We start from the raw sequence: 14,550 nt of genomic DNA, 5'->3' as shown, positions 1-14,550 counted from the left end.
TCTCTAAAGATATCGTTTAGGCCTGTTATTAACGGTCAGTGTAGCTTCCTACATGACACTTTTCGATTCCTAAGAGTAGCTTGGCGTGCCTCTAAAGATATCGTTTAGGCCTGTTGTTAACGGTAGAAGAACCCTACTTACAATGTGAAGGAATTTGTAAGTTGAGAATAGACTACATACATTTGGATTGTACTGATTTTTCGTTGACTGTCTTCTTGACTTCAGGATTCTTATTAACTGCATTTCAATGAAAACAATTTGTGCAACGTAGGTACAAATTGGTGCACCAGAGGACCATTAGGCACCCTCTGTTCTCTGGAGCCGATTCTCTCAGCAGGGAAGGTACCTTTACCTTACGTCCTGTGGAACATCTCCTCGGTACAGCTGGAGGAGACAAGAAGGTTGTGGTCCTCGGAATGATTACCCAGCTCACAGAGGTGAGTTTACATCACACATAAATTTACAGTGGGCTCTCGTTAATTCAAACCCTGATAATTCAAACTGCCTGTTAATTCAAACAAATTTGGAATTTTAGCTAGCCTGCTATGCTTGCAGTGTTGTATAGAAAAGCTGCTTAATTCAAACTTTTTACTCCATTTGAAAACATTCCATCCAGCAGAAAACAGCCAACACAATGTTGCGTTCACTAAGGACACTGTGTTGGCACTAACCTTGCAAGAAGGAAACTTTGAAATGCTGAAACGGCACTCATTCTGTGGCTACAGTGACTAACAGAGTTAAAATCATCCATGAAGGGGATCAGTCTTGCAAGATCAAAAAAGAGCTTTTACGGTTTAGGCAAAATGTCTTCACGCACAACAGTAGTCTGATTATCTGGTGTGAAGAATACCATATTTACTTGCATAATTTGCGCATTTTTTTATTAAAAAAATGACGCAAAGGTTGGGGGTGCGCAAATTAACAAGACGACTTGAAAAGCGTGTGCAAAATCTGTTACAAGATGTTAAGTTTCTGTTAAAATATGGGTCTTCAGGTGAATAATACAGTAGAATCTCGATGATACGAATCTCACGGGGTAGCGGAAAACATTCGTATCATCCGAAATTCGTATCAAAAGAATTACACCAAAATAAAAATTTAGGCAAGAAAATGGACAGTGACTGTTCATTTTACATTACTGTCAGTGAAAGAGGTCGGTCGTAACAATTTTCTCTCTTCGTGTTTCATCAATGCTGCCGAAATTTGCAAGATGATTCAAAAGGCCCAGCGCATGCTTTCGACGCTTTTTCTAAAGCGAGCTTCTCCTAAAGCACGCATGCGTTAGGTGAAGCCGCCTTGCGGAATGCTGTTGCGTAATGTTGCCAGAAGTTTTCCTGATATGTTCCCTCCACGTGTTCTGGTCGTTGTTTTCCTAAGCCAGCGCGATGTCACGCAGCTTCGTGGTCAAAACAGAGATAAGGTCCCCCTGCCGTGTAATCCCTTTGATCTTATCTCCTCCACCAAAGGGAGAGTCATTGCTTGTATTGCGCAACATGATGTAGGGAATTCGCGGTGAGGATCTCCCTCCCCTTTCGAGAGAAGGAGCAGCATGTGCCCCTTGACGCTCTGGCGTCACGGGGGAACAACCTCTGTCGCGCACGAAAGTAGGAGTGCGCAAATTACGCGAATTTTTATTTTCACAACTTTTGTATCGAAAAAGTGGGGGTGCGCAAAGTATGAGAGTAAATCCGGTAGTATGGTTTAGTATCATAGGTGATCAGCAGTTCCCATATGCAATGTCACTATCCTGCACTGTACAAGACTGAAGTACCTACCACAAAATTGGCACAATATTCTCTCGTAGCATACATTTAGATGCACGTCCGATAATTCAAATGAAAATCACTGATCCCCTGGGGTTTGAATTAATTAGTCAACTGTATGCCAGAAAAATTTCAGAGCCTTCCTTGGCTGAAAAAGTATGAGGACTTTTCGTTTTGGTATTTGACGCTTCTCAGTAGGGAATTCTTTTGCACCCAACCCACGTGTGTTACACCATGAATGTGTAGTATGTGCCGTGCTTTCCGTCTCTTCACGGACACAAAAAGCGTGCTCTCCACCTTGTCCTTAAATACCGAAATCGTCAAAAACGGTTAGAACCGCAGTGCGAGGGTGCGAAAAGGACAACACACGCAGCACTCTACTGGCAAACCAAATTTTATTTCTTGTACACATGTCTGTTATATCCTACTACCTCTCCCTCCCCCACTCCTCTTCTCGTGATGGAAGTCGGGTTTTGCTAGTTCATCTATTGCAAGTGAACTTTTTCCGATCTTTTCGGAAAGATAAACAGACGCCATGCAAACACATTTGTCGTCTGACTTTTTTTTATGTCTTCGGCATCTTGAAATAACAGTGCACCCGCTTTCCTGTTTTTACGGACTATCCTTGTTGTGTGAAATACTAGTGGTTCGCAATCATGACCTTTCCTGAGGTGTTCTACCAAATTTCCGTATTTATTTTTGGCACTAATAGACTGTTCCTTTATTCTCATGTTTGTGCGTCAGGTTGTTTGTCCAATATATTCTTGACCACATTTCAGTGGAATGCAATATGCAAGTCCTATTTTATGTTCCATGAGTTTCATTTTGTGATTAATTTGATACCCTGCCTTTAATCCTTTGCTGATTTTGTTCATCAGCTTAAGCTCATACCCTTCTTGAGCAGAACGCTTGCTCCGTATACCTTTCCAAACTTATATTTGGCGTGTGGAAAGCTTTGTGAACGTATTTAATCACCTTAAATTAAACCTTGATATTGGGGAATACAACCAAACACGACAAAATCCCCAGCATAGCTGGGTTTATTCACAAAAATATGCTCAAGGAGGGGGAGAGGGAGAAGGGGACAGAAACGCTTTCACCTGCACAGTATACACAAGAGATCAAGGTTATGCAATTCCCAGAAGTACATATTTCTGCAGTCTCCCTCAAAAACAAACACACAGGCATACACAAGCGCTCTGAAGGTGCTGTTGGGAATACAAGCAAAGGGGTAAGAAACCACCGATGCCGTTCAATTCATGTATTTCGAAAACTGTTAAGAACACACTGGCCCTCAACGAAGTTGAAAATACGCTTAAATGATCACGTGAGCACACAATAGAAAAAAAGTTGTAATGACCGAATTCCGACGTTACACGAGGCAGGATATTCAGTTTCCTCGATTCAAGAGGGGAGATACAAAAAGATCAAGAACAAAAAAACTGAGAACGGAAAGCAAATAGAGTAAGAAAAAATTAGGATGATTCAATGTTCACAAAGCTTCCCAGAGGCTAAAACAGCTCGGAAAGAGATATGGTGTAAACGTTGCATTTAAGAAGGATATCAACTTACGCTCAGTAGTGAATAAAATCAACGAAGGATTATAGGGAGGGTGTCAAATTAGCCACAAAACAAAATCCATAGAGCGTGAAACAGGAGTTGTGTATTACATTCCACTGAAATGACAATATACTGTGCACAGGGTGTCTACCACCTGGAAAAACCAGGAATTGTCAGGGAATTTTATGGGACTTTAAAAGTCAGGGAATCGTCAAGGAAATCAGAAAAAAAGTTGCAAAAGTCAGGGAAAATGTTGACACGATGGGCACGACACAGTGAAGATAGCCCCTTGTGCAGATCTACGCGGTTCGTACGCCAAACCCGGTGAAATCAGTGGAAGCAGTTGGGGCTGCCTCCCAGGCAAGCCTCGCGCCGTCCTTCAAGACAGCAACGAACGCAACCTCAACAAGCGTGTCGATCAGCCTTCGTTTGACATCTGAAGCCGCCACACCGGCCACACTGATTGTACCAAGCACCCTAGGTGGCATCTTGCTGAAAAAAGAAGTCACAAAAGCTGAGATTCTTTGGTCCGTGAATGCCATAATGGCGCACACCTCTTTTTGCTCTGCCGCAGCCTTGGCTCTGCTCTTTCTGTTGATGTTTCCATCGTGTGAAACTGCTGCAAAGATGAAATTGGGAAAGGACAAAGTCGGCTACACAATTTGCTATGGAATCGCCCCCTACTTCCAAAAACAGTTGCTATCATGTCTCCTTCGTGCACCATTCTTGGTAGTTTCATTTGATGAGTCATTGAACAAAGTGGCGGAGAAAGAACAGATGGATGTGATTGTCAGGTACTGGGACATAGATGACTCCACGGTGAAGACAATACTTGGCATCGTGTTTCCTTGGCCATACACGTGCAAATTACTTAGTTTTCGCTTTCAAGAAGACCACTGAAAGCATGAAGAGAAAAGGATACTCCAGATATCAATGGACAGACCCAGTGTCAACATCAAGTTTCTAAAGTCTATCAGCACAGAGATCGGAGAGCCTGGGGAAGGCCACCACATCCTGGGCGTGGGAAATTGTGGCTTACATGTCCTTAATGGGGCCTTCAAAGCAGGCCACGCTGCAACACATTGGAGCATAATAGTTTTCCTTTGAAGTGCATAACACGTACAATCTCTCCAAGTGTGCACCTGCACGTGCAGATTTCATTCATTGCTTCATTCGTTGCATTCATGCTGGTGCAGATCACATTCATTTGACAGGGTGTACTCCCTTCTCTCCCAAGTTCTGTGCTGTACAGCAGCTGGAGGATAGGAAGGTAATCTTGGGGGCACTCGTGGAGTCGCGGTGCTTCCAACTTTACTCAAGCATGTTGAGTGCCCAAAAACATATCTGTGACGCCAGTCTGTACCAGCCATGACATCGTTCAGAAGGCAGTGGAAGACCAGATGCTCCCAGTTATACTCTCATTCATGTTGTCAATCGCTGAAGAGTTTGAGCCATTTCTTGCAGAATTCCAGACTGACAAGTCCATGCCTCTATTCCTTGCAAGTGTGCTGGAAAGTATTTTGAGGTCTCTTCTGGCCAGAATTCTCAAGACGGATGTTCAGAACACTGCACACATGCTTCTAAAGTTGTTAAAAGTGGAAAGTTGACAATCCCATCAGCATTATTTCTGTGGCAGCTTTTGACATCGGGCTTACTGGGAAAACAGCTTCTCAGGATTCCCAAGCAGACACACCTTACCATGTTGAACTTCAAGAAGGATTGCATCGCCTTTTTCAAGGAATGCTCAAAAAGCCTGTTGAGAGGTCACCTTTTAAGTACAAGCTCAGAAGCGGTGCGAGCTGTTTGGCCAGCTTGTGCGTTGTCCCATGAAGCCAGGCAGAAACAACTCACTCTTGCTCTTGAGGTGCTCACAGAAAATCAATGGTTGATCAGCCTCGAAGTTGAGCGGGCACAGTGATTTTAGGTCAAGGTATATGCGCTCTCGTCTCCTCGGACACGTCTGAAAAGTTTTAACAGGAAAGATGACAAACTGTCCACCTTACCATGTAGCATATGCTAGCTTTACAGCAATGAGAAAGCCCTTTGTTGATTTCCCTAGGTGATTCTCTGCATGTCCCATGGTAATGCTGGTGTGGAACGAAGTTTTTTTGTCAACACTGAGAGCCTTGTAGAGAACCTAAGGGAAGAGTCAGTAATTGACCAGTGAATAGTGCTGTCTTAGCCCGGGTGTCTGAGCGAACCGAAAACCAGAATCGAAAACAAAAAAAAAAACCTCTCTGTTTTGGTGCGAACCGGAACGGAATCGAAACCGTATACGTTTTTTTTTTCGCTCAGGCGGGAAACCGAAAAAATTATTTAACGGTTTTCGGTTCAAGAAAAGACTTCGCCGGTTTGGACTACGAATAGGCAAATGAAACTGTCACTTTGTGTTCTGAAGTCATGTCATGGATACTTTACGAGGGTTACAGTAACGGTGGAATGTATGTCGGTATACCATGACCCTTAGGCTCCCTTTGTAACGTTTTATCGTTCATGCACATAGACTTAGAGGTACATGTGTGCCGTTGTGTTTGTTTTAATTTCATCCGTCCAAACTTTCCTCAACTAAACAGCGACCCAAGGGGCCTGCCTAATGGCTTCTCTATCGGCAATGTTGCGCAACGCGTTCCTTGTGTGAGAGCAGCGAAGTTGAATACATTTACGTATCCGCCCAGCAAGCGCATGCGAATTGGCGCCTCTTTTGTGGACATGACATGAAGAAAAGAAAACAGAGCCGTCGAGCGCGTTTGTGAGTGAAGGTGTTCCTCGATTTGCGTCGTACTTGTGCGGTGGTGCTTGCTGGCTAGGAAGCAGCAGCAGACATTCGGATGGGACACGATCGCACCAATCCAGCAAGAAAGTACTTTACGTATGACGTCACAACAAACATGTCCATCTGTATCATGCGCTTCAAGAAAAGGAAAAGCCTATTGAACAGACAGTCACCTACAGGAACCAGGAGCTACCAAATTCACAGCTGCCTATTAATATTAAATACCATGTATGCGGAATAAACGGGTTTACATTTTGTAACATTGATTTTCTTTCTTTCTGGGAATGAATATGCCCACCAGAAGCAAAACTTGTGAAAACCGGTATGAACCGTTATTTTTTTGCTCCGGAGCAGAACCGGAACGAAAAACGTTTTGGTTCGACATCCTGGTCTTGGCAGCAGGTGGCTCCTTAGAAAAGGTCGATATCACGGACAGGATGATTGAAATCATTTGGGGAGCCAATAGGAGGTTAAAGGAAGACCTCCGAAGAATGAAGCAAGAAGAGCCAGATGTGCTTCAAGCTCAACGGCAGAAACGGAAGGTTGCCACAGAAATAAGGGAGCTTGAGCAAACGAAACAAAAGTGACATGTGAAGCACAGTACGAGGCTTCATGGATTCAGGGAAAAATTTACACACTTGAAAAATAGCACTTATATTAAAGAAATGTTAGTGTCACGTGGAGTGCCCCACCTGTTTTGGGTTCTGCTTTCTTTCAATGAATGTCCCTGTTTTCCATTGTGAATAACTAGTTTTATCACATTTTACGAACAGAGTAATCAAAGCAGGAACCAGTTTCGTGAACCACTTATCATTGCATGCACTCAGCATTTATTGGTCCAAGATTCTGAGTCTTCTTTCGACGCACGCGTCATGTCAAAACTTGCCCACAACAGATGTGTGCCCCGCACATGTTGTGCGAAATGACATTACCACCTTGTCACCCTGGCCATTGCCTGGAACTCTTTGGGTCATGCTTGACAACGCAGCTAATCTTAGTCACCTGATAGCCATTACCGATAAACAAATACCTTTGCTATGGTCAGGGAATCCACTGTGTTTAGTCAAGGAAAACCGTGAAAGGTCAAGGAATTTGGAAGTACTATTTAGCAGACTCCCTGGTGGAGCAGAAATATTTTTCATAATGGCTCCTGATATATTGTTTGATGCTGCTTGAGCCATGTTGAATGCTACTTCCCTGCTCCTCTAAACTGAACACATGTCATTTCTAGTTACTGCAAAATAAAAGCACCTTCAAGTGAGACAAGAACATTATCAAAACAACAGCTGAAAGGTTTCTTGCACAAATTTATACAAGAGGAAGGGAAACGAGAGAGAGAATGGAAGGGTCAGCTGAGTTTGAGACTTTCTGTGTCATGTCCTTTTTTGTGTCCCTAGTCTAAGGGGGGTTCAATATGCCTGGATAAGTATGTACCCAAGAGAAGGAAGAAAATAAAAAATACTCAACCGAGGATTACTCATGAGATTAATCACCCCAAAAGATCAATTAAACATAGTCATAGACGTAAGATTTGAACACGACCACTTTTTTGACACGACCTTGAATCACTACCTAAAGAATTGGCCTCAAGCCTTCTGGAGCTATTTATCAGACAGCAAAAGACCTGTTGAGAAGATAAAAATAGTGGATGATGTTGTCACTGCTCCTGACCGTATTGCAAATGTATTCAACTGCACACTCTTTAAAGTATTTACTCTATCTTCTTGCGAGAGGACTGTTAATCTCACCATTACAACATCAGTGATGCCAGAACGCTCTGCGATCATTGGTATATTCAACCTGTTACTAAATATTGATAAAAAAAAAGTCCTCTGGGTACGATAATATACCAGATGGGTTCTTGAAGCGCTATTCTGAAATGCCCTCCAAATACCTTTACATAATCTTTACAGAATATCTGTGACAGTATTGCATACCGCAAGACTGGCTGATCTCAAAAGTAGAACCAATACACAAAACTGGGGATAAGCTCTTAGCTTTGAATTACCGTCCCATATCCATCCTCGGCATATGTTGCAAGGTACCTGAACACATCACTGCCTCCAAAATAGTGACGTATCTAGAATCAGAAAATATACTTGTTACTTATACTAACATGGCTTCAGAAAGAACCTATCTCCTACCACTCTGTTAAAAACTGTCATACACGACTTTTCGCTAACGCTTTAATGACAAATTGCAAATGGATCCTATCTTCTTAGACCTATCAAAGGCATTTGATTGCGTATCACACCACCTACTTCTGCTAAAGTTGTGCCATGTCGGTATTGCCCCTTGTATTGGGTCTTGGACTGAGGTGTACCTGACAAACGGGAAACAATGTGTTGAAATTAATGGATTTCACTCAGAGTTTGTGGATGTCTTATCTGGCATGCCCAAAGGCTCGGTTTTGGGACTTCGATTGTTTTAAATATACATCAATGTTTTTTCCTCAACATTAAGCAGTTCAGTTACCGTAAAATTGTTTGCAGATGACTGCGTCACTTATAGATGTGTTACTTCCGAGTCTGATCAACTTGCCTTCAATGAAGCATTTTTTTAAACTCTCCTCCAAATGGTGTGTAAGGTGGCAAATCAATTTTAATGAAATGGGAGTACTCCAATTCTCTAATAAAGACAGCCAATAATATTCCAATATTCTGCTGACAACATATGTATACGAACAGTTCACGAAGTTAAGTAATTAGACCTTATAATAATCTTAAGTGGGATAAGCATATTGATTATATTTGCGCTAAAGCTTTCACGAGTTTTTTTAAGATGTATGTTATCAAAGGCTTCTCGAACTATTAAGCTAAATGCTTACATGACGCATGTCAGACCTGTCCTGGAATATGTCTTGAATGTCTGGGATCCTTACTGCATGAATACAATATCAAAAATTTAAAAAGTTCAGCGCTATCTGCCCTCTTTATTTGTAATGACTATCATCAGAGTTTGTCTGATACAATTGTGATTGAGCAATTAGGTTTTGAATCTTTAGATTTTTATGCAAACCTGCAGAGCTGACCTTTCCGTTTTACACCTGCTCATCACTTGCCCTTTGTTTGAAGAACATCGTAAGCAGTGTTTCCCTTTCTTTTGTGACCACTATTTGCCTCTTCACCCATCACTTTTGCTGGGTGATGAGGCTCTCGTTCCCTTTGAAAATGTTTAAATTTTTTTTAGAGAGGTGAATGTAATCAACCAGTTGTGAAGTTTTAGTTCACCAGTTTTACCTTCCGATTTACACAGAAGTGTAGTTACACAACTCTCTTTTTAATTAAATCACTATACTCTTAACATAACCCATTCATGTATCATCATCGTATTTGGCGCATTATGATCTCAGTTGTCGCTGCACCATTAAACTCGCAATCAAATCAAATCAAAATTTTTATGCAAACTAGCTCACCTTTAGTTTTTGATTGCCTTATACACTGGGCTGTTGCACATTAACAAATGCCTGTACCATTTGTCTCCTCCCCACCACTCTGCGAGGCTAAATCATGAGAAGTACATCAAACCTTTTAGGGCACGTGTTGATGTATTTAAGTATTCTTTCTTCCGCATACCATATAGGAGTGGAATTCCCTGCCTCCAGACTGTGTATTATCTCCGATTCTCAGTGCGTTTGAGTGGCACATTAGATTATGCTTCACTCGTTAGTGAAGCAACGCTGCTTGATGGTTGCTTGGATGGCAACGCAGTCTGCAGTATTTGTAAATAAATAAATAAATAAAATAAATAAATATGCACCAGTATCACCAGCTCACTTGATCCTAACCATCCTTTCATTATTATCTAAACAATTTTGATAACGTCTCTCAGAGCATCGAGCTCCCTTACCATGTTCTTGTATCTTCTCAGTGATGCGTCTTGGTTCTGTAGATCAGAATGTATCTGCCTCATTTATCATTAGTCAGTGCAATGCTACATGATGTGCTTCTTCTTCTGTCTTGTTGCAGGGAAAATACCACTTGGAGGATACCAGTGGTTCAGTTGAGATTGACTTGTCTAAAGCTGTATCCTTCTGTTTTTGAGTACTTGATGTTCATATTTAACAACAAGTAGAAGCTATGTATTATCATTCTTTACTCACACAGTTCTAATACATTATTTTATTCGGACGTGCTTTTTTTATTCGTATCTTATTTTTGTGGCTCTAATCACCCAAAAGTAAGCCTCACTTTGGAGGCTGAGAGAAAAAGTTAATGCGCCTTCATATGCACCAGCAACGTTTTTTTTCCCATGTTGGACAGAGCATGTACATGCTCAGGCTTACAGCGTGCTTCATATGAATGCACAAAATAGAATAACGCTTCTTTGCATGTAACAGATGGAATTTTGATGCTTGTTTTCTTTTGGAGAAGTTTACTCTATCTACTAAAGTGATGTTATCTCCTTAGCCATTAGTACCTTCATGAATGGAGCTAAACCATACTAGCTTATCTCACTTGATCGGAATGAGTTTTTTTGTCTCACAAAGGTCTTGGAATTTGCTGCCTGATTGTTCGCTGCTGCACTCATACAGAGATCTTGCTACATCGCCATGATTCTCATATGAGCATACATAATGTGCTTAGATTCATATACATATTGGTGTATCCTCATCATCCGAGTTCATTGGTTAGGTTTCTGCCATCTTTCTGAAGACAACATGCGTTTTCTGTTGTTGCCAGTTCCTGTGCAAACTGCATGTCAGTGCTGTATCTGAGTCCACTGAGGGAATGGAGCACTGCATAGCAATGAATGAGTGTCTTTTTAATTGGCAGCACTTTTTCTCTCTCCATTTCATGGATGCATCTGTCATGTCAGGGCAGCCTCGCAATATGGCTTTGCTCCCATCTGCTGAAACATCGTTGCCAAAATTCTGATCATGGTCCTTGAAACCCTTGAATGCCCTGGAATTTGAAAACACCATTTTCAAGGGTTGGAAAACCTTGGAATTTTCCAATGGTCCTTGGTTTTACTCCTTGATTTTGGGGAAAACCCTTGATTTTGCATCTATTTCTTGTTCTCATGGAGCTGCTAGTAGGAATAATTCCACATACCCGCAATCACAACTATAATTTAAGTACTACAGTACGAAACTGTAGTTCGAAACCACAGGAGTTAGCACTCTTTGCAATAGGAATCAGTAGCAAGAAATGAACAGGGCCGGTTTCACGTCAGTTCCGGCAGGGAGGTCCCATCGACCTCTTAGATTTTCATAATTTTTTTATATTTAGAAGCTCATCGTACATGATGACCAACAGCGGTAAAATGAATAATTTCTACGGAATAGTTTTCTAGCAAAAAAATTGAGAAAATCCGGCCCTGAATTTGAGTGTTCCAGTTTTGCTGTGTTTGCACGCGTATATCTCCCGAGTCTTAAAAGATACTGCAGTGAAATTTTTTTATGCTTTAGTATGCCTACAGGCCAGCCGTCCGAGCGCAAATTTTGGCACGCAGGAGCAACGCTCTGTGATATAAAAATGGCGAACATGCTCTCTCGTGCGGTTTCGTTCCAACTTTGACGCGTGATTTCTCTGACTGTAGATATTCCTCACTACCCTATTTGGTATCACTTCACTCAGCCATAAGCTGTGTTTTACATCCCACATAAAATGACGACTGAGCTTGAAGAGGTCCTTGAAAGACCCTCGAATTTTGTTTACAAAATTGAGTGGGAAGCATATCTGATGAAGTCTTGCTCTTGACATATTCCACTCCACTCCATTCCATTCCACTCAGGAGTGATGCACAAAAGATGAGCTCTTTGATGTGACATGCCATGTGACATCATTATGATGAAAAATTTCAGCAGTAGTAAAATTTATGCTGATAGAAGCCTCTGGTTCAAAGACAACATCTCTTCTATGCTCGTCTTTTCGTATTTTTTCTGTCTTGCCTGAAGCTTCCAGCCATGAATTTGCGGGATCTTTTCTAAGCATGTTTGTACACACCTCATGTCACACGTTTTTAACGTGGTGGTGGTGGTGTTTGTTCAGTTCCTTGACATCTATGGGACAGAGTTTCACTGGTGGTCTGTTCACTGAAAACTGCTTTGTGCTGGCAGAAGGACAGTATGACGATGGTGTGTTCCATGTGCAGACGATTGGACTTCCTCCAGCGGAAAGTGGAATGTCTACTCAGTAAGTAAACTTCTTAGTGCTAGTATTCTTTTGTGTGCGTGTTTGTGCTCTAACATCACATTGGGAATATGTGTGATTTGTTGGTGAAGAGAATATCAGTTTTGCAAAGTGAGTAGAACTGCGCGTGCGTGCGTGTGCGCGCGCGCCCAAGTCAGTGCTGCAATTGGTTTTTACTGCTTTCAGTTATGAGTTTGCTGGTGGTTCAGTATTACTGTATCACATTTTATTGCTGCTTCTCACAATACAATGTACATGTTTTTTGTTTTTCAGAAAATACTTTGGCAGTATCAACTTTTTCGGTGGCACTCGTGACCGTAGTGCAAGGCTATCCGCTGAACTTCGTCATGCAGAAGAAATGCACCAGGATGCCATGCTTGTGTTCATTTCTGATTTGTGGCTGGATCAACACAAGGTGGTGTTGCACTTTGTTCTATTTCTTCCTTGTCTTATACTTGTACTGCTGTGCCCATGTTGTAATGAACATCACGGCTGCAGAGAACCACTGAGGCTCATGCTCCTTGTGTCCATCTAAGTGTATATAGGTCTACAACACAATGTTTCCAAACACCTGTCATCATCATTAAAACAAAGTGATATATTGTAAGAGATTTGCTCATGAAGAAAAAGCAACACCAATGCTGATGTGAGAACACCGGTGATAATGATAGAAGCCCAAACCAAAATTGAAATGATTCCTTATGGTGCTTGAAACGACCATGCAACTTAATTAAATAAAATTCCACGCCAGTTATCATAATTTGATTTTGTTGCCTGCAGTCTCTCTCTTGTGACATCATCATTAGCAGCTCTGGGTTCTTACTCAGTGGTGTCCTAGATCCACAGACAAAGCTGACAAATGTTGTTAATTATTCCTAGCGATTCTCAGTTCAGCCCTTTGATCACAGGCCAACTGAAATCGGCGCTGTTGAGTGCTGCGTGTCCCCCTCAACCTAGCGGAAGTTCAATCTCATAACTGGTGGCTGCCTCCAATCTGTCGCTTTAACTTCATGGCAATGGGTCCAAAGCAAATAAAAACAGCTGCAAATTCAGAAGATGCAGGAGCTATGAATTTTGCCATTTGTTTTCGAGGAAAATTGGCAGGTGTTTGTTTGCATCTATTCTGCATAGAAAAATCAGATATTTTTGGCAGTAATGTATAGACTAAAAATTTGCAAATTGGCTGCATGTTTGGGTTTTCCACCAAATACGGCAGCTTTATTGGGGGGCCACGGTCAGATCCTAGTTACGAGTAGATTTATGCGTAATGTGAACTAGCCTACGTGTTTGTGGCGACACGCTACACATGCCACACTGTAGGAACGTTGATAATTTTGACCAACTCAGGTTCCTTAACGTGTGCCAGAAATCTCTGACACACAGTGCTGGTAGCAATGTTCACCTCCTTACCATCATAACCACATTGCTACCGTCCTAAACTAAGATTGAACCCAAAGCCTTCAGGTCAGCAAGCTATGACGCTACTGACTGGGCTACGGAGGCCAGGGTCTTTGAAAGATCGGGATCTTCAGATCCCAATCTTTCCATTTCTGTCCGTTTCATTACCTGAAACAGAAACGGATATACATTTATTTTGATAACGAAAAGTGGAAACGTGAAAGGAGATAGGACACATTCATAGCTGTGGTTCATTACATCATGGACGCATTGTACTGCACACCAGAATACTGAGGGAAAAAAATTATTATTCTACATGTTGTACTTAGTGAGACACAGGCCCTCACTACCCACTCCCGAGCAAAGCAGAGACATCAGAGAGCTCAGAGCACAGAGCTCAGAGCACAGAGAGAGCTCAGAGAGCGTTCATTCCCATTGATGGCCATAAGGACATGACTTCTCATGTGCTGCCTCACTGGTGGCGGCAAGGGCTATGATGCCAGAGCAGCACGAATTTCGGTATTCACAGTGCCCATTTTCTCTGCTTCTATTAGCTTCTTCGCTGTAACAAAACTTCACTGAAAAATGGAACCCGAGAAAGGGACAGAGGAGGGACGACACGACACATTCTCAAACACAGCAAACCCTTTAATGACAGAATCACCTACATACCCAACAACTTCCTCTGGTTCCAATTTTTCACCATGTACCAGCTGGCCTGCACCCTTGCCCTTTTGCCAAAACTTCACTCCTCTCCCCACTCCTCCCCACTCTCTAAAGTCAAAATAAAGTTGTTGTTGTTTCGCTCTGAAACTTTCACATCAGTGCAAAGAACTGTCTTTTATGTTTCTCTGGGATAATCAGGGATGAACTGTCATGACCCCTTTAACAGGAATGTGTCTGTACTGTTCCCTGCAAGAAA

At 42.0% G+C, this 14,550-nt stretch overlaps 1 protein-coding gene and 1 pseudogene across 1 annotated transcript in view; both read left to right on the top strand.

Moving 5' to 3' along the window:
• LOC135378389 (DNA polymerase epsilon subunit 2-like) overlaps positions 1-14,550 on the top strand; it is a 49,267-nt gene that overhangs the window by 6,421 nt on the left and 28,296 nt on the right. Inside the window, exons 4-7 of the mRNA XM_064611423.1 lie at positions 272-437; positions 10,065-10,121; positions 12,112-12,233; positions 12,504-12,645. Of these exons, the coding sequence (XP_064467493.1) occupies positions 272-437; positions 10,065-10,121; positions 12,112-12,233; positions 12,504-12,645 (487 nt within the window). The remainder of the gene's footprint in view (positions 1-271; positions 438-10,064; positions 10,122-12,111; positions 12,234-12,503; positions 12,646-14,550) is intronic.
• Positions 3,445-4,430, top strand: LOC135378528 (uncharacterized; annotated as a pseudogene).

This window comes from Ornithodoros turicata, chromosome 1 (genome assembly GCF_037126465.1).
Source record: "Ornithodoros turicata isolate Travis chromosome 1, ASM3712646v1, whole genome shotgun sequence".
Taxonomy (NCBI): domain Eukaryota; kingdom Metazoa; phylum Arthropoda; class Arachnida; order Ixodida; family Argasidae; genus Ornithodoros; species Ornithodoros turicata.
Note: the sequence above shows the minus strand (reverse complement) of the source record. Positions and strands in the feature narration are given on the sequence as shown.